Consider the following 24493-nt stretch of genomic DNA (forward strand, 5'->3'; position numbering starts at 1 on the left):
CACATGCATCCTTAGCACTATGGTTTGGTTTTTCTACTTTTTACTTTTTTCAGTACCTTTTGTCCTCCCCTACAATTTAATTCATGTAAACATAAACTTACTGCTCTGCACAAAACTTACGTCAATGTATCTATTCATTTTGGTTGTCTGAAGTCCATTCTCTCGTAAATTCCTAAGGAAGGCCTCATAGGAACAGTACTCTGAATTCTTTCATGTTGACAGCAGTTTTAAAGCCTTTATACTTGAAAACTGGCTTGGCTAAATATAAATTCTTGGCTCACAGCGTCTTTAATATGTCACTTATGGTTTTATTGGTAATACAATTTTCTTTTCTTTAGAAGTAATTTGATGGCCAGGCATAGTGGCTCTCCTCTGTAATCCCAGCACTTTGGGAGGTCAAGGCAGGCAGATTACGAAGTCAGGAGTTTGAGACCAGCCTAGCCAACACAGAGCAATGCCATCTCTACTAAAAATATAAAAAATTAGCTTGGCGTAGTGGCAGGCACCTGTAATCCCAGCTACTTGAGAGGCTGAGGTAGGAGAATCACTTGAATCTGGGAGGTAGAGGTTGCAGTGAGCCAAGATTGTGCCACTGCACTCTAGCCCAGGTGACAGTGCAAGACTCCATCTCAAAAAAACAAAACAAAACAAAACAAAAAGCATAGTAATTTGATGTTTACCTGGATTTTGAAAAAAAAAATTTTTTTGGTTTGAAGTTCAGTAATTTTATAGGCTATGTCTTGATGTTGATTGTTCTAAGATAGCTTTTTCAGGGAGGATATGATTGTTTCATGGAATAGCTTCAAAATTTCTTTTTCAGAAAATGTTTCTTGAATCGTATATTTTAGTATCTTCTGTTCCTTTGCTTTGGGCTTCTCCTTTTGAGGACTCCTATTATGCATATCTTAAATCTTCTTTGCCGGTCTTCTTGCTACTTTCTCTCAAATCATTTCTATTGCTCTCCTTTTTTTAATATTTAAATTGTTCTCCTTCTTATCTCCTAGTTACCTAAAGGCTTGTTATGTGTATTTAATCTGTTTCGTTTATTTGACTTTGCATTCCTTCTAATTTAGTCTTTGTTTAGTGACTTAAAACAAAATTTAATACATTAGTCCATTTTCAAGTTTCTAATTCTGATGTAGGTTTTCTTTTATATACTGGACCATTTTAATAAAGACTTTTGGATTCATTAGAAGTGGTTACAAAAAAAAAATAGAAGTTGGAAAAAAGTAATATTTTTTATCTTTTGGGGGTGACACGTCCTTCTGACATGTACTGCCTGTCTATAGGTATGCTATTTTGCTACTTATCCTGGGTTTTTTTCTCAAAATAATTTTGAGTTTAAACCCTGATTATTTTTTGTTGCTAATTTTATGTGACACTTGTTTTCTTTAACTATAAAAAGGAGACATGATTCAGAAACCTTTTTTAATTCCTGGTTTTAAGCTATATTTCAAAACCAACTGATAACTTTCTAAAACCATCTAGTTCCTCTCCTTCACTTTTATCTGGACCTTGTTTTTTTTTTTCTTTGTTTTTATTGTTCCTGTACTACTCAATATACACTCTAATCAGAAGGAAGGTCATGGAAGGGAGATTTGTCTGGTTAGTTTCTAGAATTCATGAATCCAGACTATTCAGATCCCTTACAATAGAACTTACATACTCATCTATAATGGAATGTAGAAATCCCCTTCCAAGTGTAACTGTCATTCTCACATTGCCCCACTGCACTGTTAAGTGAATACCTGTTGGCAATTTGGGAATGTTTTATATCCATTATGTACCCAATTGCTTCTCTCTGCTTTCTCCTTCACAGTTGCCAATATAATATAGGTCATGTAGCTTTGACAGCCTTGTCTCTTTCTCCTCCTATTTCATGGGAATATCTCGTCACTTAATTTATGTTTCAATGTTTTCATTGAATTCTTGAGTTTTCACTCTAGATGTTTTGTAGGGAGAATTCAGAGAGAGTCTTTTACATTATGTCACTACTGTCATTCCAGAAACCTCTCTCTTTACTTTATATCTTTAGGTCTTGTGGAGATTTTCATATTAGTTTAATGGATTGAGTAAGACCCATTCTAGATATCAGAAAGGTTATCTTTGTTTCCCTAGTTTGTGTTTGGGGATACAAATTCTCACCTTAAAAAAATGGCATGAATCACGCAATACCCATGTGTTATACTCATGTAACACACCTACACTTATATCCCCAGATCTAAAATAAAAGTTGAAATTATTTTTACAAACGCATAAACCCTTTCTTTTTCAGAGATGAATTCAATGTCAATTAATCTCTATAATAAAGGAATAACTCAAAGATAATGACTTTTTAAAATGAAACTCTTGAAATTTTGCCAAGCATTGTTTACAAATAACTGTAAGCACTTCCCCCTAGGAATAAGGAATAAAAATGGTTAATGAACAAAGTATTCATTATTATAATATATTTAAAATATATAGTATAAACCAAAATTAAAATTAATAATCAATCAGGAAATAACACAATTTACTATTCTAGAATCCACGTCTTTACTAAGCAAACATTTTTGGCACTGGATTAGATGCTATGAGATAAAGAATATGTTTGACCTCAGTTTCCTAAAGGAATTACATTTTTTTTTGAGACTTTACAGGAAAACAATGAAAGCAGAATTTGAACAGAAGCTAAGGATGCCATAGAGCAAACCCTCCCCACTCCAGCCCACATTGAACTGCTCTGATTTCTTCTCAAAGGTGATGTTCTCTCCCTCCACTCCTTCCTACATGCTATTTCTCCTTCCTGCAATGACCTTTACTCTTCTTTTTGCCTAGGTAAATCCAATTCAATCTTTAGGTCTCCATTTATTCTTTATTTCCTTACTCTTATAACATGGTGTACTTTAGCTTTGTAAGATAAATCATAGGAATTCATCTTCCCATAGACTGTAAATTCCATGTGGTACAAGTACCACATCTATTCCATTCATTTCTGGATTCCCAGTTTCTGGCCCACTGTAGGTGTCTAATAAATGATAATGGAAAAATAAATGTTTGAGTGCATAAGGAATTAATATGTGGAAGTTTTGCAACTATAATAAGCAATATAATATTCCCTTGAATAATTGACTACAAAATTTATTTTTTGCTTATTTTAGCTAGGAGATTATATCCCATATTGAAAATTTTAAATATAAGCAATATATGGGCATTGTATTTTATATCCATTGAGTAATCATGCTCAAAAGAAGGCATTAGTGTCCTTGCATTCGTGTCCTTGCATGATCTGATGAGAAGAGCTTGCAGCAGATGTATTGAAGGTTGTAACTGTCGGTGATAATAAATCCAGGTTTGCACCCATAAAACATCCTGTCATATAGAAATTACTTTAAAAAAGGAAAAGATTACAAATTAATCTAGCATGATTTTTCAAGTGTGAACCATGTGTTGGCCAGGTGATGTGATTCACACCTGTAATCCCAGTGCTTTGGGAGGCTGAGGCAGGAGGATCACTTGAGGCCATGAGTTCAAGACCAGGTTAGGCAACAGAGCAAACATTGTCTCTACAAAAAAAAAATTAAAAACACATAAACCCAGGCATGATGGCACATGTCTGTTAATCAGGAGACTGAGACAGAAGGATCACATGAGCCCAGGAGTTTGGGGTTACAGTGAGCTATGATCACACCATGGCACACTCCAACCTGGGTGACAGAGCAAAATGAAGTGAAGAGCTTATCACCAAAGATACAAGAAACAAATACTATGATGCTGTATTTTTTTTAAAAAGTGTTAAGACATCACCAAGGTGTAAATAACACATCTAGCAAAAACAACATTCAAGTATTCCAAAAGCAATGCAGGATCCAAATTTATCACACTATTAATATCATGATTATTTATGACTAGTCATCTAGGTTTGAGTAAAATTAGTAAATTATCATTCAGCCCAATTTTATGAAATATTCTCTAAAAGTTATTTAAAGTATAGGAGCTTTTGACAAAAATTATTGAATAGACAATAAAACGTAAGGGAGAGTTTAATGAAATGTTGAGAATGACACAAATGGCTTGATGAAAATACTTAGGTTTGCTTAAAACACCATCTTTGATAAAAGCAGGATAATTTGCAGAGTTTCAGTCTCTCACCCCAGCACAATAGTAAACGCCTATACCATTGGATTAAGATAATATGTTGAGCTTGCCTCTTCAGTTGTAAAAGAATCTGGTCCTACACTTCTACTTCAGTCATGGCCATTCTCAGTTATCTGCTTGAGTTGTTGCCTTACCTGAAATAACATTAGAATCTGTCTCTAATGAGAGTTGCATGTACATACACCTTCATCTCACTAAGGCCTCACCACTGGGTTTTTTAAAAAAGTTCCTTCATTACCAATGAATCACATTTTCCCATTTCTCCCATCCAAGTGCTAACCAGGCGCAATCCTGCTTAGCTTCAAGATCAGACAAGTCTAGAGTGATAATCATTACAAACATATTTGCATTTTATTTCTGCTGTGTTTTCTTGGAGATTTGGATTTTGGATACATAAGTAAGAACTTAGTGTCCTCAACAGTCAGTAGCAGCCTTCTTGGCATGATTCATTTCTATAACAAGGAAGAAAGGTAAACCAGATGACATGTCTAGAGTTTTTCTAGACTTGTGCTATGACAATTAGGAGAATGTTTTATGATTGGAATTGGTGACCTCCTTTCATGGGATTTATCATAGGATGTGAGCATAGACTTTTAGGCTACACATCCCATACCGTGCCTAAGACACTCCAAGGCTAATAAATGTTTTATCATTCTCTGCTAGGTAGCTCCAAAGGCAGAGAACTGCTCTGGTGAAGCCAAGTTACAGATCCCTACCCCAGTAGAGGCCAGTTTATGTCAAACAAAGAAAATATCTGTTCTCTGGCTAATGCTTACACCTTGAGTCTCAACCAGGTTTTGGCTGCAGTAAGATTCTGTCAGTTTACACTTGATCATAGGAAGAACCAGGAAAAAGAACGTGGGTGATCAATGCAAAACCATCACCACTCTTGAAAAAGATTCTAAGTAGTCATTTCCTACTGATCATATCAACAGCAGCATCTTCTTAGTCAGAAGATATTATGCATTCTGCACCTCGATGAAACTACTTTTTTGGCCTCCTTAAATCTCTTCTCACATGTTGATTATTTTTGAAATTCCAATGTTGACAATTGTCTGGATCTGTATTCTGTATGGTCTATGGAGTGACATGAACTTTACATAGAGAACATGTATTTCTTGGCAACTCCCACTGCTATATAATGGATTGCCTGACTCATATTTGAAATAAGTTGCAGCAGACTATAATACCCCTCATCTTTTTTCACTCAGCCTGTTTCCAGTTCCTGGCCACATATGGATGGCTGCTTCACCCTTAGTGAAAGATTTATCAAGTGTTCCAACCTAATTTTAAATGAGAAAAACAGAGCAAAATAGCCAATTTTATCCTCAATCCCAGAGAACAGGTAAGAAACTCTTTTTCTCATTAAGAAAAATATCCCCACATGTGGGAAGAGATTATAGATTGTATTCCCACTCTCTTCCTGCAACTGCCACCGTACAAATACCCTTTACCACATACCGTATGAAAATGAAAGTTCATAAAAGTCACCCCATCTCTGCTTACCTTCATTCATTCAAAGTTTATTGGTTCCCTGCTTTAGAATTGGCACTGGTTTAGTTTATGGTAGGAGAGCAAAAATATTTGTTGTGCACTAAAAGAGTTTACAATCCAGAAGAGGAAGCAGAATTATATATTCATATATTTAAATAAGATTAAACTTACAGTAGCTCTTTAAAAATTATAACCATCTTCATAAAACACCTAACATATCCAGTTCTAATAAATGAGACAAATAAAACATGCTTATGAGAGTTCTGCGTGTAGGAGCAAATACTGGGTAATTAGGAGAATGAGAAGAAGGAAAAGTCCTATGGCCTATCTCCTATGTGTCAGACATAGACCTTTCTTATTTATTACAACAAGTTTCTAAAATATATTCTTGCTCTATTTTCTAAATATACAAATTGAGTCTCAGAAATAATAGATGGACTGTCCAAGATTACATAATTATAAATTACGAACCAAGGTTTTGAAGCCAGTACAGTTTGAACCTAAAGATCAAGACTTTTTTCTAGAATTGAGATTGCGAAATAGTTGGAACCTGAGCTAGATTTTCATTAATGGGTATACAGAGATAGGGAAAAGAACAGAAAAAAAAATGGCAGACAAAAAGAAACCAGAAAAAAGACAGAAAAGTGATGAAATCAACATTAGAACAGATGACTCAAATATGGCAATAGTTGACAAGGTGATAAAATTGCACTGGGTTCTTGAATTCTAGATCAGCAGTGCTAAATTCAGTCCTTTCAGGGACTAAAGAATCATTAAGATCTTCTGACAGAGAAATGGCAAAGTAAACATGAAGTACAAGGGAGGTTTGCCAGGTTGTGGCACATAGTGTATTGGGGAATACAGGAGGCAGGGTAGAATACCAGCCTAGACGGACTTTCTAGGACACTAAAATATCCAGACCAAGTGTCTTCTTTTGTGTGCTCATTTGTCTGTATGTGAATGGAGATTTTTTAAAAGCACTAATTTTAAAGTTTTTTAAATTAGGTGAAGCAAACTGCCTGTAATACAAAGGTCTTAATTTCTGCCACATGTACCTCCTCTAAAAAATAATAGAAAATTCTTCCTCCACCAGATAATTAGTTTTGATATAGTGAATCTCAACAAATAGGACTTCCCCTGACCTGGTTTCTCAAGCTGAAAGCCTTGGCATCATTCTGGACTCCATTTCTCTCATATCCTACCTCCAATATGTCAGAGAATCCTGGTAACTCTACCTTTCAAGTTCAAATCCAGTCATTCTCTCCTATGCATGTATCCATGGTTAGGAGAGAATCATCATTCTTATGCTTAGGAGAGAACTAGTTACCATCTTCTCTCCCTCTTCCCACCTTTTTCCCAGTACCATCTACCCCCTTCTCGGCAGCTAGAGCAATTCTTTGCAACTACAATTCCAATTGTATAATTTACATAATGGAAAACTTCAGTGGCTTTTCATCACCTGTAAAACAAAATCTCAAGTCCTCATCCTAGTCCACAAAGCCCTTTGGAAAGTGTCTACTCTCTGTTCATCTGGTGCGTTTCCCACTCTTGATCCCCTGGTGGCTCTGTCCCAGTCATGCTGCCCTTATTCTGCCTTGTTCTTCCACAAACACCCTAGACATATTCTAAACTCAAAATTCACATTGGGGTCCTCTGCCTAAACTACATCTCCCAGAAATTCACATTTCTTCTTCCCTTATTTTGTTTGGGTTTCTGTGGAAAAAAATGCCACCTATTCATAGAGCATTTCCCACAGTATCATCTCTGTAATAATACTTCTCTGATCCTACTCCTTATCTCTTTACGTTGCCTCATTTTCTTTGTAGAACATATGTCTATTAAATTTGATAATTACTATTTGTCTTTTTGCTCCCTGCTGTATCTCTGATGCTAACTCAATGACTGAAATAGAATAGGTGTTCAATGTGTATTTATTCAAAGATGATTTGATGGATATGAACATATATTAATAGACATGATAACAGCAATCAAATGGCATGTATATATAGTGAATGTTTTTCAAACCATATTTGGGGTTATTTTTAAATATGGCCTCCTTTCAGTTACCCATTGTCTGGATCTTCTAAGGGGAATAGCATACAAAGTCTGAATAATGGTTTATTTTTACAGAGTTATAAGTAGTAACCTTAGTTCTTTGTTAATTCACTTTTTTTTTAACTTTTAAGCTAAGGTATTTTTTAACAGGTAAAATTTGCATAACAATAAAATTAATCATTTTGTGGTACATCGGCACTATGGAATACTACACAGCTATATAAAGGAATAAAAACACAGCCTTTGCAGCAACACTGATGCAGCTGGAGGCCATTATCCTAAGCAAATTCATATCTGAATAGAAAACCAAATACCACATGTTCTCACTTACAAGAAGGAGCTAAACATTGGGTACTCATGGACATAAAGATGGCAACAATAGACACTAGGAACTACTAGAGTGGGGAGGGAGGGAAAAGGAAAGGGCTGAAAAACTACCTATTGGGTACCATGCTCAGTATCCTGGTGATGGGATCCATCTTACCCCAAACCTCAGGATCATGGAATATACCCATCTAACAAATCTGCACATGTACCCCCTGAAACTAAAAGCAAAATTATTTTTTAAAATAGCCATTTTAAAGTTTAATTAGTTTTATTTACTATATTCTATTGTGTGTCATTTAGTACACTCAAAATTTTGTGCAAATATCACCTCTATCTAGTTTAACACATTTTCATAAATAATATTATTTTTTTAAATTATTCAATTTGGAATGAGAGGAAACAAATTCATTATATTAAAAATGGTAAATAAAGCAAAGGAATCAAATGTTTATTTCATCATCCCTCTGTAAACTGTTATACTGAGTAATCAAATGGTGGATGAGGAAAAGTAGCTCCTTTTAAAAGTATTCTGAGTCACAAATTTGTTTAAAAAGAGTTTCAGTGTGGTATTTCATTGTTTGAAACACTTGATTAATTAATGGATATAGCCATTGAACAGGAACATGTACAAACATCACAAAAAGAAAGACAGCCAGGCGTTATGTGTCTTGCAGTACAAAACATAATGCCAGCTGTGGCTTTGCCAAAGAGAGAGAATAGAGACTGTCTAAGCCTCTGCATTTTGCTGCCAATTTCCCAGAAACTGTACCATAAGTATGTAATCAATGAACTTCAGACAGTGGGAAACTCTATAGGTCAAATTCCCTATGTTCTTCAACAATTGTAAGGAGCACACTTTCAAGGAAATACTTGTAGATTAATAGCCTTAAAACATATAACAATTGTTATTAATGAGCAAGATTAAGCATAGTGTCCTGGGTGATAAAACCATAAACAAAAGCAAGGAAATGATAACTACAGAAGCCATAGTCATAGTTACTTTAGAGAAAGCAGAAGGGACTGTGACTATGACAAGGAACCTGTAGGTGCTTAAAGTTTTATTTCTTGACCTGAGCAGCAGTTTTAAGAGTGTAATTTAAAAATTGAGTTTCTCAGATAAATATACAAACGGAACAAAATAAAGAGTCCAGAAATAATGCCATACACCTACAATCCTCTGATCTTCAACAAAGTGGACAAAAACAAAAAATGGGGAAAGGACTCCCTATTCAATAAATGGTGCTGGGATAACTGGCTAGCCATAAGCAGAAGATTGAAATGGGACCCCTTCCTTAAGTCACATACAAAAGTCAACTCAAGATGAATTAAAGACTTAAATGTAAAACCTAAAGCTATGAAAACTCTGGATTGAAAGACATAATATTGTTAAAATGTCAATACTCCCCAAAGCAGTCTACAATCCCTACCAAAATTTCAGTATCTTTTTCTTCTCTCAGAAATAGAAAAGCCAGTAGTAAATTTACATGAAATTGTGAGGGTCTCCAAGTAGGCAAAACAATATTTTAAAAGAAGACCGAAATTAAGACTCACACTTCCTGATTGTGAAACTTAACTACAAACCTATAGTAATCTAAATATTGTGATATTGGAATAAGGATAGACAAATAGATCAGTGGAACAGAATTTGGAGAGTCTAGAAATGAACCCATACATCTATGACCACTTGATTTTCAACAAGCATGCCAATATCATTCAATGGAGAAAGAACAGTCTTTAACAAACGGTTCTGAGGCAACTGAATACCCACATGCAAAGAATTCAGCTGGAGCTACAACTCAAATCATATGCAAAAATTAATTCAAAATGAACCAAAGATCTAAATGTAAGAATTAAAGCCATAAAACTCTTAGAAGAAAACATGGAGGTAAATCTTCATGGCTTTGGATTGGGCAGTGGATTCTTAGATATAATATTAAAAGCACGAGCTTATTACATAATTCCACTTATGGTAAATATCCAAAATAGGTAAATACACAGAGACAGAAAGCAAATGAGTGATTACCAAGATACTGGGGAAGGGCAAAATGGAAAGACACTTCTTACTGAATGAGAGGTTTTGATTCGGAGTAACAGAAATGTTTTGAAACTAGATATGTAAAGGTGGTGGTTGCCAACATTGTGAATTTACTAAATGCCACTAAATTCTTCACTTTAAAGTGATTCATTTTCCATTATGTAAATTTCACCTCAATAAATCACTTTTTAAAATGTGTTAAGCCAGTAAAAAGATAACCTACAATTCCATATATACTTCTTTATAAACTGTAGTATAGACTGATGTATAAATGTACTCTCTAACTGAGAGGAGAAGAAAAATGAGGAGACGCTAATTCTGAAATAGTGACTTTAGACAGAGAAAAGTCAGATTCCTTTTCTCACTCATAGTCATTATAGTAATTATTTCAAAATATGAAAAGTTTCCATTTCTCCCCATATATCAAATTCATTCTAACACATTTCCTCTGGCTTAGTGACAACCTGTTTAAACATGTGTTTCTTGCATTTTACAGACATACTTGGCAAGTGCAAGACAAAATCGATGCAAACAATGTGGCTTACACAACTGGGAAGCTAAGCTTTCATACTGATTATCCAGCCCTCCATCATCCACCTGGGGTAAGGTGAATTTCAACATATTTTCCACAAAGCAGGCCAATGATCAATATCCCTTCATATTGAGTCTAGAAGATTATTTCACCAAGTATTTTGTCTTATATAAATTTTCTTTCTCCAAACATAATCCAAGCTCACAAAATCTCTGTACCTAAATCCTAAATATCCGCATTCCTAAAGGAGAGGAGAATTTTATACATTTAAAGCAACAACAAAAAAAATTTCTTTTTTTCTTCCTAGAAATTACTGTTAGCATTTTTTTGCTTTGCCAAGACAGATTTTAAGGTAGTAGGTCTTTCTGCACATAAATTTCTAAGAAAGTTAAGAGAGAAAATGGAATCAATAAACAAAACGTAGGGTTTCCTTCAAAGTCACATGGGCATCATTCATATCAGTTAACTACTGCTGCATTAAAACTCATTCTACCATAAAGACACATGCACACATATGTTTATTGCAGTACTGTTTACCATAGCAAAGACCTGAAACCAACGCAAATGCCCATCAGTGATAGACTAGATAAAGAAAAGGTAGCACATATACGCCATGGAATACAACGCAGCCATAAGAAAGCATGAATTCCTTTGCAGGGACATGGACGAAGCTGGAAAACATCATTCTCAGCAAACTAACACAGGAACAGAAAAGCAAACACTGCATGTTCTCACTCATAAGTGAAAGGTGAACAATGAGAACATATGGACACAGGGAGGGGAATATCATACACTGGGGCCTGTCGGGGGTGGTGGGGGTTGGGGAGGGATAGCATTAGGAGAAATACCTAATGTAGATGACGGGTTGATGGATGCAGCAAACCACATGGCATATGTATACCTGTGTAACAAATGTGCACGTTCTGCACATGTATCCCAGAATTTAAAGTATTAGGGGAGAAAAAAACTCACCCCTTAACTTGATGGCTGAAGAAAACAGCCCTTTACTTAGCCCTTGTTTTTACAATTTGGGCTGTATTCAGCTGGGCACCTCTTGTCTTCAGTCAATATACCTGCAATCAGTTGCTAAGTTAGCTGGGGACTGATTGACTTTCACTGAGATGGCTGGTTTCTGCTCTACTTGGTCTATTGACCACCAGAAGGCTAGCCCAAGTTTAATGCATATGGCAACTGGAATAATTTTCAGACAGTTGCACAGCTTCTCAAGGCCTCGGCTACTCACCTCTGCAATGTTATATTGGTCTACGGAAGTAATAAATCTAGCCCACATTCAGGAGGTGAGGAGATAGAACCCCTCTGGAGGAAGCTGCAAAAATGCATTACAAACTGTGTGACTACAAGGAACAGAATAACAGTGGCTATTTTTGGAAATCATCTACCATCCCATCTATCAGATTCTTGCCAAGGAAGGAAATGCTCAGTGTGGATCCAAAAATCCCCAGGAGAATCTCTGGCTGGACATTCTTTCTCTACATTTTTACAAAAGTTTCATTTTCCTAATGAGCTACATTTTTACAAAATTATCATTTTATTACACCAAAAATAAGTGGTCAGGAAATTACCTTTTAAAAGATATCCCATTCCTATTTTTAGAGCTAAATTAGACTACACGAAATAACCACATAGAAATCTGTGCCTTCAAAGGTAAATGAAAATTTGGGCAATTCTTAAGTTAACAAAGGAGAAATGGGCCAAAATCACAATTAGCCCATTTTTTTTCATTATCTTCACCGAACATGTTTCCTCTGTGCCCTTGGTACCCATTGTTCTCACCACTATTAGCTAAAGCAGTCTAGGAGTTGACTTTAAATGTTTTAAGTTATTTTGTTGATTGTAAAACACTACAGGATTTCTTTGAAATAAGTGACTGTAAAACCACCCCTGTAGACACCTTTTTGGGTAAGGGTTGGGGGCAGGAGACACACAATGTTATTTTACTCTAAATGTGGCTCAGATTTTTCTAAAACCCTAGGGTTCAGAGCCATATTAATCAGCTCAGCTCATCTTCCAAAGGTAGATTGAAGGAGTTGGATGGAGTAAGGCTTAAAGAATGAGACTAGAAAACTAAAAGTTTTGTTTGAATTCTTAAGTGGTCTTCTGTCTTTTAAGAATTTAAGTTTTGCTTCTGAGTTATAATTAAAAGCCTAAGGAAAAGGGATCAAATGACTTTATACATTTTCCTGAAGTATAATAGAACGCTTGACTTTTTCATAGCACATTATACTTTTTCAGGGCAGTTTTACTTTCTTTACTTTATTTGACTCTTCTTGACATTCCTTTAAGGTAGACAGGATTGATCATGTCCTTTTACATCAGATGAGAAAATGAAGCACAAGATTCAATACTTTTCTAGGGTAACATCTGATTAATGGGGAATCTGGATTTGAACCCAAGCCTCCATCTGGTTTTTCATTACACCACACTGATCCTGAGCTGGAATTTCTAATTACTATAATTTATGTAGTAAAATAGAATATTTATAAATTTTGTCATAAAATTAAAGGCAAGAATTGAGTCTTATCAGTCTTTGTATATCAATACTTTGTATCACAATACTTCTATGCACATTGCATATAATAGAGACATCACAGATATTCTATAAAGAGGCAAAGAAGTGCAACAAACTTGTACCTGTCTTCAGCAAATGAAACATTCAAACTAAGTGACTTGATAGGAGATTTTAAAATAAGAGATAATTCCTAAAATGTCCAGAATCTACCAGAAGAATAAAGTGTAGGCAACCTATTTGTATTATTGCTCAAATTTACATTTTGAATTATTGCAGGGGGCTTTGTGCCAAGGTTTGAGATTTTCTATAACAAATAGAACAAACCAATGTGTTTTTCTGTACAGAGGAAATAATCTGGAAAATGAGTTTCTTGTTGAGAGTTCAGTGGATTATGTGGATTATGTGGAGCATGGATAAGGTATCACATCTTTAATGAAACAGAGATGTTGCTTCATTCACTGTCTTGGCAGAAGTCACATGCTGCATAAAGTAACATTTAGAAGGAAAATATTTTTGTTTCTGAATGACTCGTATGAAATAAAATTGGGTTTTATACATGACAGGCATATATCTGTTTTTTAACCTAGCAATAAAAATGTTGTCAGGCTTCATCATCTTTTTTCTATTGGAAGATTGTATTAAAAGTGTAACTGTAAAAAAGAAAGTAATAATGGGCCTTGACATAAGTAAATAACATGAGCTGACCTTTTTAAAGATTAGCATTAGAAATATTCTGTCAGTTCATGAAGGCAAAATCTAAAAGGATTTAAAGAATACTGTGATCCTCCAAAAACAAGGTTATGCAATTATTTTACTACTCTGACCAGTTCCTTCCTCCAAAAAAAAATGATAATAATAATAACCCTATATAACACCACTGGCCTAATACTTTGCAGCTCAGTTCTGACTACATTACTTTCATATTCAAAAGCCTTCAATGATTTTCCTCTGCGCACAAGTACAAAAGCCCTTCATCTGATATATAAGACTCTCCATCATGAGGCCTCAAATTGCCCTTCCAACCTGATTTACTCTTTCTATTTATGGCCCTCTGCTGTAGCCGGACCTTTTATTATCCAGTGAACTGTGCATTGTACATCATTATTTCTGTCACCTGACTTGCTCTCTCATTCTATTCTGCATATCCCAAATCTTATCCATTCTCCTCTACCTCACTTACACCCTCTTCCCCTGGAAATCCTTCCCTGCCTACTCCAACATCAAGTGTTCCATCTCTGCAGCTATTACAAGTTGTACTTTTTGTTTGCTAGTGAGCATTATTATGCCTGCATCCATGCCTTCAACTGTAACATGTTTGAACTATACAGTATTAATTATAAGCAACTTTTTCTTCCCAAATCTTTTTTCTGATGGCATAAGAAAGACCAAACAAAAAAAGGTTTGTTGGCTTTGGTTCATTCATAGGTTTCTGAATCTTTAACATAGTATCAAGAAATTGTGCATGCATATTATTTTATTATTTATTTTATAGATTATTTAATTCTAATAATTAAAATTTAATTTAATATTTATTCAATAATGCATATTTTCTTTTTGTAGGTTCAGCTTCTTCACTGCATAAAGCAAACAGTCACAGGTGGTGATACAGAAATTGTAGATGGGTTTAATGTGTGCCAAAAGTTAAAGAAAAAAAATCCTCAGGCATTCCAGATTTTGTCCTCTACCTTTGTGGACTTTACAGACATTGGAGTGGATTACTGTGATTTTTCTGTTCAATCAAAACACAAAATTATAGAGTAAGTACTATTTATGAATTTCCCATAGCAATAAAACTATTGACAGCAAAATTTCCATTAACCTAAAGTTGAAACAGCACAAAACATCAATGAACTTCAAGGAGGTTTATTTTTATTAATATTTAACCTAATTTTAGAGTGATAAAAAGTATTTCCGCCATAACATTTTTTGTTAAATTACATGAAATTTATTCCTAATCAATATTAGAGGAAAAGTAACTGAGATTTTATATATACTTCATTTTTAAAATATAAGTTCTACATAGTTATAATCAATGTGATTATACTAGTCAGAACACTTGGCCAGAAGTGAAAGAATGTAACTCAAAATTGGTTGATCCAAGAGTTAAACAATGTCATCTGATATAGATCGCTTTTTTCTTCTTAGCTTTACCATCTTCTGTGTTAGCTTAATTTTCAAAGATGATCAGCAGAAGCTCCAAGTTTTCATTGTCCTTATAGCTAGTAATCACACCACAAAGAATGCTTGTATTTCCCAACAGCTACAACAAAGCTAGATGAATCACTCCCTAATTTCCCTGAATCAATCATCACGGCCAGTGGGTTACAGAATTCTAATTGTCCATACCTGGATCACATGTTCAACTCTGGAGCAAGGTCAGCCTCATCTGAACTACACCGACTGAGAATGAAATAGGGAGACTCCCCAAAGAGACGCTAAGCCAGCAAAAATCATATATTACCTACACAGAACATTTTGTGTTCTCCCTTTCTTTTTATTTAACATTATTTCATCGTGATTTTTTCAAGTACCTACAAAGGCCACAAATTCATCCTTTTATTTGAAAATTATCTTGCATTTTGTTTCTAGAACAGTTTTTAAATTATACCTCAATTAATTGTGGAAGGGGGGTATAATTTTAGAATTGAGTTTAAATTTTTCTTATAAGAGAAATAGCCAAATGGTGAGAATAAAGTCATTTAGAAAATCATTAAATACCTAGTACATTCGTTTAGTCATTCAACAAATATTTATTGAGGCCAGCCACTTTTCTTGGTATTTGGAATACATCAGTGGACAAAACAAAGATCTCTCCCATCATATAGCTTACACTCTAATGGGGCAGAGGAAAATGTAAAGATTTTTAAACAGATTAGCAAATCATACTAAATGTTAGGCCGAGCATGATGGTTCATGCCTGTAATCTCAACACTTTGGGAGGCCAAGGCGGGTGAATCGTGAGGTCAGGAGTTTGAGACCAGCCTCGACCAACATGGTGAAACTCCATCTCTACTAAAAATACAAAAATTAGCCAAGTTGGTGGTATACACCTGGAATCCCAGCTGCTCAGGAGACAGAGGCAGGGGAATTGCCTGAACCTGGGAGGCAGAGGTTGCAGTGAGCCTAGATTGCGCCAATGCACTCCAGCTTAGGGGACAGAGCAAGACTCCATCTCAAAAAAAAAAAAGTTAAAAATTGTTAAGTGCTCAGGAAAAAGAAGAAAACCAGAGCAGGATAAGGGAAATCTGTAGGGCTTAGCAAGGATGGAACTTACATCATTAAACAGTGTGGTGAGGGAAAGCTTGACTGAGATTTGAGCAAACACTTAAAGGAGTGAGGGAGTTTTCAGAAGAGAAGTCGTTTCCCAAAACTGCTAGACCAAAAGTTCTAAAAGGGTCCTAAGAACATCCCTAGGGTGTTCAAGGAACAGCAAGGAGACCAGTGTGACTGGGAGAATGAAGGAGGCAAGTATTAAGTATTAGGGTGGGAGGTTAGGTGAGGACAAGTTCATGTAGAGTCTTGTTAGCAAATTGTAACAGTAGCAGTTACTCTGAGTGAAATAAGAAGCTGTTGCAAGATACTGTTCAAAGGAAAGACTTTTATATTTATGTAAATTTAGTTAATTTTAATTTTAAATGGGTCTTCTTGACTGCTAGAAAGAGCAAGGATAAGAGCAGGAAGACCAGTTAGCAAGCTACTGCATGTCGCCAGGCTAGCAATGGTGGTGCCTTGAACATGAGTGGCCAGAGTGACAGCAGTGGTAAGAAGGGTCAGTTTTTGGTTACATTTTGCATGTATAAACAGATCATTTTCCTGAAAGATTGGAGGATGTGTCTGAGAAAAAGATAGATGTCAAGAATGAAATTCTAGTTCAGAATAAACCTGAGACATTTTCTGAGAGTTCAGTCATCAAGGTGAAAAGGAAATAACGCAAGATTCTTAGTTATAACATGACAGTTTTAACTAGTCAAATATTACTTTAAAAAATCATGACAAATTGGAGTTTTGTTGAGACACAATACCATTACAGATTCTGCAAGGCTATGAAACGGAGGCAAGAAACACAGCTATAGATTAGATTAACTGAATGTCCACCATGTGGCTCATGACTTGGCTTAGATATCTTCTGTAGTAAAATTTCAAAATTTGGCCATCTGTGAGGTCTCAGGAATAACCCCTAGAGTATAAATATCAAGTGGTTAACATTCATTCACTTAAAAGTTTATTTTCAAAAACAGGAAATGAAACAGCATTCTCAGTTAACAGAGGGCCTCTGTCTCCTAAGTGTTTGGGTTAATTTAATTCTCCTTGTGATTACATTTTTACATTTTTATGTCCTAGTACCAGAATGTCTTTTATGCTGCTGACTGAATTAGTTACAATTCAGTACAATATAAAATAAGCCAACACAGAAACATGGAAAAATAATGATGTTGAGACTCAGCTATCCTCTCAGCTACAAATTCAATCACAGAAATCCAAGTCTTTTACTTGCCAGCTGTGTAATCTCTCATGTGATTATTTACCCTTGCTGATCCACAATATCTTTTCCAGTCAAAAAGAATGAAAACAGAAAAAGACTACCACACACAACTGAAGTGGGAATTACAGAGTTAATATATGGAAGCCCCTACTATTGTGCCTAGTTTTGAAAATGCAAAATAAATTTTAGCTAGCTATAATTTGCATAAAGTCCAACAGACTTACTGGGGAGAGATTTCTATTTTGGGTCTGAGTTTCTAGAAACCAAAGTAAGAGAAGAATATAATCAGTTACCAGACAAGATGCTTTTGAAGTCTGAAATACATTTTTCCTGCAGATCCTCATAAATTATGGCATGGTAGACAACACTGTAGTGGCATTCCCACAAAGAATATAAGAAGTTCCATAAAGCATTGTATCTACCAATGGGACATAATGCTGTTACTAATGAGGAGCATTTACTGTCTAAACTCGGAATGTAGACATCATTGATAATGTTTTGCTTTTGCTGGTTCACAGCCACCATGTTGTTGGTTTAAGTTTAACTAATTTGTCCTTTATGTAGAGCTCAAATATAGCTAGTTATTCCCACCTTTTGTGGCTTTTTACCTTTCCTCCGCATGCAAACTTACATTAGACCCTTTCATTCTGTTGGTAGGCATCAAATTTCTTGCTAACATTCAATTTTACATTTTAGGTTGATCTTCAAGTTACCAGCTACCCATCTCCTCTAACATTCTTCAATCCACAGAATAATAAAGTGCCCTCTAGATCTTATAACAAAATTTGCTTTCCATTCCCCTGTTATTGCTGAGAATGCTAAATAATGAATTGTGTCTTGTTTTCTCAGATAAACAGTAGGTAAAAGAAAGCAGGACTGTGTTACACTATAACACAAAAAAAAGTTGACTGCTTTTCTATATAGATGAACTCTTAAAAATGAAAGCCTAATCTAGTATGTCACAAGGCATCCAATTCCAATTTTCATTACATTTATTAATCACAAAGTTCCTTTCACTGATACATTTGGATATGCCCAAGGATTCTAGAATAGATAGCTCATAATTAGCATAACCATTCAAATCAAGGAGCTATGGTAGTAGCAGGGAAAAAAATAAAGCAGATCTTGAGAGTGACTGAAACAGAGGACCCCCCAGAAGTTCCAAAGTCATGACATCCTTTGGCAGATGACACAGAGGAAAATGTTATATGTACAGAGCACATAACAAGAATAAAAAGGAGGAAAAGTAGGTCAGAAGCAGTAGGGCTAGAATCTTGAAGGTAATATTAAAAGGCAAATGGCCTTTACTGTGACCGAGGTCTGAAACCAGCAGCATGAACTCTAAGGGGTAATTAAAAGGTCATGTACTCTCTATACCACTAAATCCTAGAGGTGCATAGTCTTTCTACTGACTTACCTTCTACCTGAGTCTTTGTACATAAAGCCATAACTGAAAGCCTCAGAATATTCTTGATTTATGTGAAAGCATGTGGAAGGGTGTGGGGTACTGCATTACCTAGTGAGTCATATTTGTATTATTATTAATATATGCAAATACATATTTTAAGAGCCTAAGAGCCTTTTTAAAAGCCTGTTCCTTCCTTTTATGTTCTTTCCCAGTGTGGGTTCAATAGGTAGTTTTCAGGCCTTATCCAATAAGCAAAGAATTGGTGTTAATCACCAATTTTTGAGTTTACCATTACAACTGTCATTTGGCCCAGAGCCACCATGCCCAAGGGGCCCTGCTAGTCATAATTTGTACTTCATTGTCAATGGCATCTTTCCCCATTTGTTGATAATATTCACTAAGTATAACCCAGACCCCAAACCAGGGTCACCAAACCCAGGTATATGTAATGATGTGTTTGGTCTGACCTACCAGGCCTGGGCCTTGGTCAGTTGTTGGCTCTCATTACCACTTCCTAGGCTTGTCCTACCTGGATGCTGCTCCAGCATTAATCTTAGGCACTTTGCCACTATCCTTGACCACCTTCAGTTTGCATGCATTCATCCTGCTTCTACCTAAAGAAAAGAAAAAGTTGAATGACATTTTAAGACTTTCTGAAGGTCTGCCTTCCCAATAAGCTACAAAAAAGTTTCCTCTTTTTGTCACTGTATCCGGGTGATGTCATGTCTTGCTAATTATAACCACCAAAGTTCAAATCTAAGAAATGATGTTCTTTCCTTCCTTCCTTCTTTCTTTCTTTATTTTTGAGACAGAGTCATACTCTGTTACCCAGGCTGGAGTGTGGTGGTGTGATCTCAGCTCACTGCAACCTCCGCCACCAAGGTTCCAGCAGGTGCCTGCCACCACACCCAAATAGCTGGGATTACAGGTGTGTGCAACCACACCCAGCTATTGTTTTTTTGTTTTTTGTATTTTTACTAGAGACAGGGTTTTGCCATGTTGGCCAGGCTGGTCTCGCATTCCTAGCCTCAACTGCCTCACCCACCTTGGCCTCCCAATGTGCAGGGATTACAGGTATGAACCACCGTGCCCAGCCTTCTTTCCTTATATTAAAAGCTGTATTGCCTTACATTGGCATGATCATAATCCATATCTTAAGAAAGAGAATAGAGATCACAACATTAAGAGCTCTCAATTTACTAAAAAAAACCTTAGTACCCTCCCAAGCTACTAAAAACTATAGAGAGTGACATGAACAACAAATATTTATTAACTGCCTGTTATGTCCAGGGTCTATGTTAAGTGCTAGGAATACAACATTAAATGAGATACAGCACCAGTCTTCTGGAAGCCTAAATACTAAGATAGTAATGAGTAAACAGATAGAGTAAGAATGAGATAGAAACAGATAGAAAAAATGGACCTCAGCCTAGTGTTTTCTTTTCTCATGCCTCAGTTTTCCCATCTATAAACTAAGGATTGAATTATTCATGCATTTCAAACTTTTAAAAACCAGAACTTTCTTCCCATCTTACACCTGAAATAAAACCACCGCACTTAGAACGTTTAATAAATGAGACACATAAAACAATTGACCTATAAATTTATAACATGAAAGAATTTTAATATAATAAATATTTGAAAAAGTGTTTGTTTCAAATAACAAAGAATGAATGAATTTAACTAAGCATAACAAAATTTTTAACTTGAATCGCTCAGTAATACTTAATTTAAGTTGAATTCTACTAGCACCAAGGTAGTATGATTTAGAAAAAAATCTAAATGAATGAATGAAAAAACAAGGAATACACTGCACTGCAGGAAACCTTAAGATTTTCTGTACCTGCATTTGGATTTTTTCATATGGTGTTTCAAAAATATCTTTGAAGAGGCATTGATCCTTATCAATGTAAATAGATATTTCATGAATGATATATTAACTTTGTCTCTTAAAAAAACAGGTTAGATGATAGAGGCCAAGTGGTTCGCATCAACTTCAATAACGCAACTAGGGACACAATATTTGATGTGCCAGTTGAAAGAGTTCAGCCTTTTTATGCTGCTCTGAAGGAGTTCGTTGACCTCATGAACAGCAGAGAATCCAAGTTTACCTTCAAGATGAATCCAGGTCAGTGAATACATTTTCTCAAACAATCAAAAGCATGGATTTTCTTCAACCTGAACCATCTAGAATGATAGCCAGAGCAGTTTTTCTCAGGTATGGCATGCAGAACACGTATAACGGAATCTTGGTGAGCAGCTGACTTGGTTAAGTAGCGGACTACTGGCCCTCACTGAAACTTACTACACATAGTTATCCTATCCTGATAAACAAATAAAAAGATCCTCATGATTCTTACTCTAACACACACAAGTAATGTTTATTCATTAGGCTTACTAGCAGAAACAGTACTACCTGAAATAAAGTCGTACCTGAAGTATTCTAGTTACTTGAAATAAAAAAAGCAGAAAGCATCATATTTTTAATGGACCATCTCTACTCAGTAAAGTACCATCAAACCTGAGGCTTTTGGCATCTACAATAAAAGGCATCATTTCTGTTTGCTGTTGATTTGGCCAAATGGAAGATTCTTTTCCTCTGTATATATTTTTAATTGATCTTTGGTATAATAAGTTAATCGGAATATCCATAAATCGACTGCCATGCAGTCACAGCAGGTTAATTTTTAAAATGGAAACATATAAAATGAAAACATTATAGGGGAAAAATACAAGTTAGAATCCAAGCTTCAACCGTTTAATGGCAATGTGGCTTTGGGTAAATTCCTCAATTTTTCAAAGCTTTGGTTTCTTCATGTGTGAAAAGATGAGAGAATATTCTTTTTTCAGGATTCTTAGGAGGCTTAGAACTAATGCTAGGCACACAGAAGACAAACCAAGAATGTCAGTATCCTTTTTATTTTTTGAAGCTGTTAAACTGAGAGGAACCATTTCTGATTAGGTCTCGATCAGTCAAATTGATACAGATGTTTTACACAGAGGTAATATTTTAAGTAAGAATGATTAAAGTACCTTAAGGAGCCTACCAGACTAGGTAGTTTAATTGTCATAAGGCCGAAATCAGTTTGCGTTCAGTGGCCTGATTTGTATGGAAAAGCAAAGGTGCAGTTTTATTATTATTGTTGTTTTTTAAAGACAGGGTTTCATCATGTTGGTCAGGCTGGTCTTGAACTGCTGACCTCGGTGATCCGCCCGCCTTGGCCTCCAAAGTGCTTGGATTACAGGCGTGAGCCACCATGCCTGGCCAAATGTGCAGTTTTATGTAAAGAAATAAGCCATGATTCTTGATATGAACCAAGCTGCAGCTCTGCGTTACATGTTACATTTTCTAGCTCTGTAAGTCATTTAAACACACAATTATTCATACTGAAAAATACGTTTTCTTTAGGTGATGTGATTACTTTTGATAACTGGCGCTTACTTCATGGCCGACGTAGCTATGAAGCAGGAACTGAGATATCCCGCCATCTAGAAGGAGCTTATGCTGACTGGGATGTGGTCATGTCAAGGCTTCGTCTCTTAAGGCAGAGGGTCAAGAATGGAAACTGAAATCTCCTGTCTATAATTTTAGTAAGATTCCAATGAGGATATTTTGTAAGATATGGCACATTATTCACAGACCATGATCTGTGTCATTTACATAAAATTTCCTTAACAATGAACATGTAACTTCTCTCACAAGAGTACTCTACTTTGTAATAGTACACAATGTCAACTTTTTAGATGTCTCAGCACTCTTTTGCAAATAAAGTATCTTTTCTGCTCTGTTACATGCATGCTCTAATTTCTTTTGCCCATATATGAGTAACTCCAGAACGTCTACAAATAGTTTTTGTAGCAAATGAAACATTTCTTCAAATAAGCCTTTTGTTTAAAATAAAACTTGTCTTAAAACATGCTTCTACCCTGTTGCCTATAGGATCTCATTTTCCAAGACTGCACATTACCATCTTTAGCACGCTTGGAAAAGGCTTTATATTTCCAAAGATCTGTTTTATGCACTTTTATTATAGAATTCTATTATCCAAATTTCTAGACCTCACAAATTTAGTGATTCCAACACTTTCTTTTAAAACCTAAATTATGACATCAAGACAAAGCATGATTAATAAAGAGAAAATCTAAGTTCAAGCAATTCTCCTGCCTCAGCCTCCCAAGTAGCTGGGATTACAGACGCCTGCCACCATACCCAGCTAATTTTTTGTGTTTTTAGTAGAGATGGATATTAGCATGTTGGTCAGGCTGGTCTCAAACTCCTGACCTCAGGTGATCCACCGGCCTTGGCCTCCCAAAGTGCAGGGCTTACAGGCGTGAGCCACTGCACCTGGCCTAAACTCACTAATTTTCTCTTGTCCCAAATAAATACTCCCAACCCTAATCAGCATTGCTTCCAGTGTCCATGAATCAGATTTCCTCATTTCTTGTCTTTGACTAGCAACTGGAAAAGGAAAAACCAAGAGACTTGTACTACTTATAAATAAAATGATGATGTCTGCAAATCTATGGACAGCTCTACCTGTTGGTCCCAGCTTTCTCCATAGTCACTGCCTTGCCGTAGTGATGGAACACAGATGTCACTGCCAGCAATGGAAGTCCTATTCCCATTGAATCCAGTCTCTCTCTACGCCTGCCAGAAATCCTTAGCATTATCATTTGCTGAAATCCTGGTAGTTCATAAATTTTTGGACCTAACCGAGCTTCCTGTTCAAAGAGTAATTATTGCCACCACTGCTTGAGCTTTACCTGTTGCCTCAAGACCAAGTGAAAACATTACTTCCATCATTGTTTTAACTTTTGCTGCACTTCAATTTCCATAAAGTGTGCCCATGGCACTGGGAATCTAGATGAAGAGCACCTTAAGCCCATGTGGACACACCACTCTGACACTTTGAATTCTGGTATGAAGTCTACATCTCCAGCCAAGCCTCCTCCTTCCCTTATAACACTGCCCCTTTATGGGGCCCTCATTGTCCTTTTGTATCATCTGGTCTTGATTTGGGCTACTGTAGCATATCACATGTTTGATTCCTTTGAACTACAAAGGGAATGAGTTGGGTTCTCAATCCCATCCTTCCTAAAATAAAAGCAGGCAAATTCCATAGGCATGACCTGGTTCTAAAAGGCAAGATTCAATTCCTAAAAGCAAATAATTCGCTGGAGTGACCCTAGATTCATCCATTCATAGCATCTAAACCCAAGGTACTTGCCCAGCTAAAGTCACTTCTTATACTTTTTTACTTATTTGACAGATATTTATCACATATCTGATATATGTCAGGTACTCTGCTAGACTAAAAATACTGAAGCACTTGAAATGTACCTTCTTAGAGCCTGGTAGGAGAGCAGATAAGGATATAGTTTATAATGTGCCATGTTAACAGAATGATCTGCAGGAAGGCAACTAAGCCAGACTGGGAATGCTAAGAAAAGCTTCAGTGTGAGTTAAATTATAAAGGTTCATAGTACTTTTC

The 24493-nt window shown here is 35.9% G+C and overlaps 1 protein-coding gene and 1 long non-coding RNA gene across 4 annotated transcripts in view; one reads left to right on the plus strand and one right to left on the minus strand.

The window, feature by feature from the left end:
* Positions 1-22792, plus strand: part of BBOX1 (gamma-butyrobetaine hydroxylase 1) — an 84622-nt gene extending 61830 nt beyond the window's left edge. For all 3 annotated transcript variants that reach the window (XM_002755125.6, XM_009007851.5, XM_078340774.1), the window contains 4 exons: positions 10545-10650; positions 14671-14867; positions 20963-21129; positions 22411-22792. In XM_002755125.6, coding sequence (XP_002755171.2) covers positions 10545-10650; positions 14671-14867; positions 20963-21129; positions 22411-22571 — 631 coding nt within the window. In that variant the 3' untranslated portion in view covers positions 22572-22792. The remainder of the gene's footprint in view (positions 1-10544; positions 10651-14670; positions 14868-20962; positions 21130-22410) is intronic.
* Positions 1-24493, minus strand: part of LOC103796259 (uncharacterized) — a 181464-nt gene that overhangs the window by 58154 nt on the left and 98817 nt on the right. The window lies entirely within an intron of this gene.

This window comes from Callithrix jacchus, chromosome 10, assembly GCF_049354715.1.
Source record: "Callithrix jacchus isolate 240 chromosome 10, calJac240_pri, whole genome shotgun sequence".
In the NCBI taxonomy this organism is placed as follows: Eukaryota; Metazoa; Chordata; class Mammalia; order Primates; family Cebidae; genus Callithrix; species Callithrix jacchus.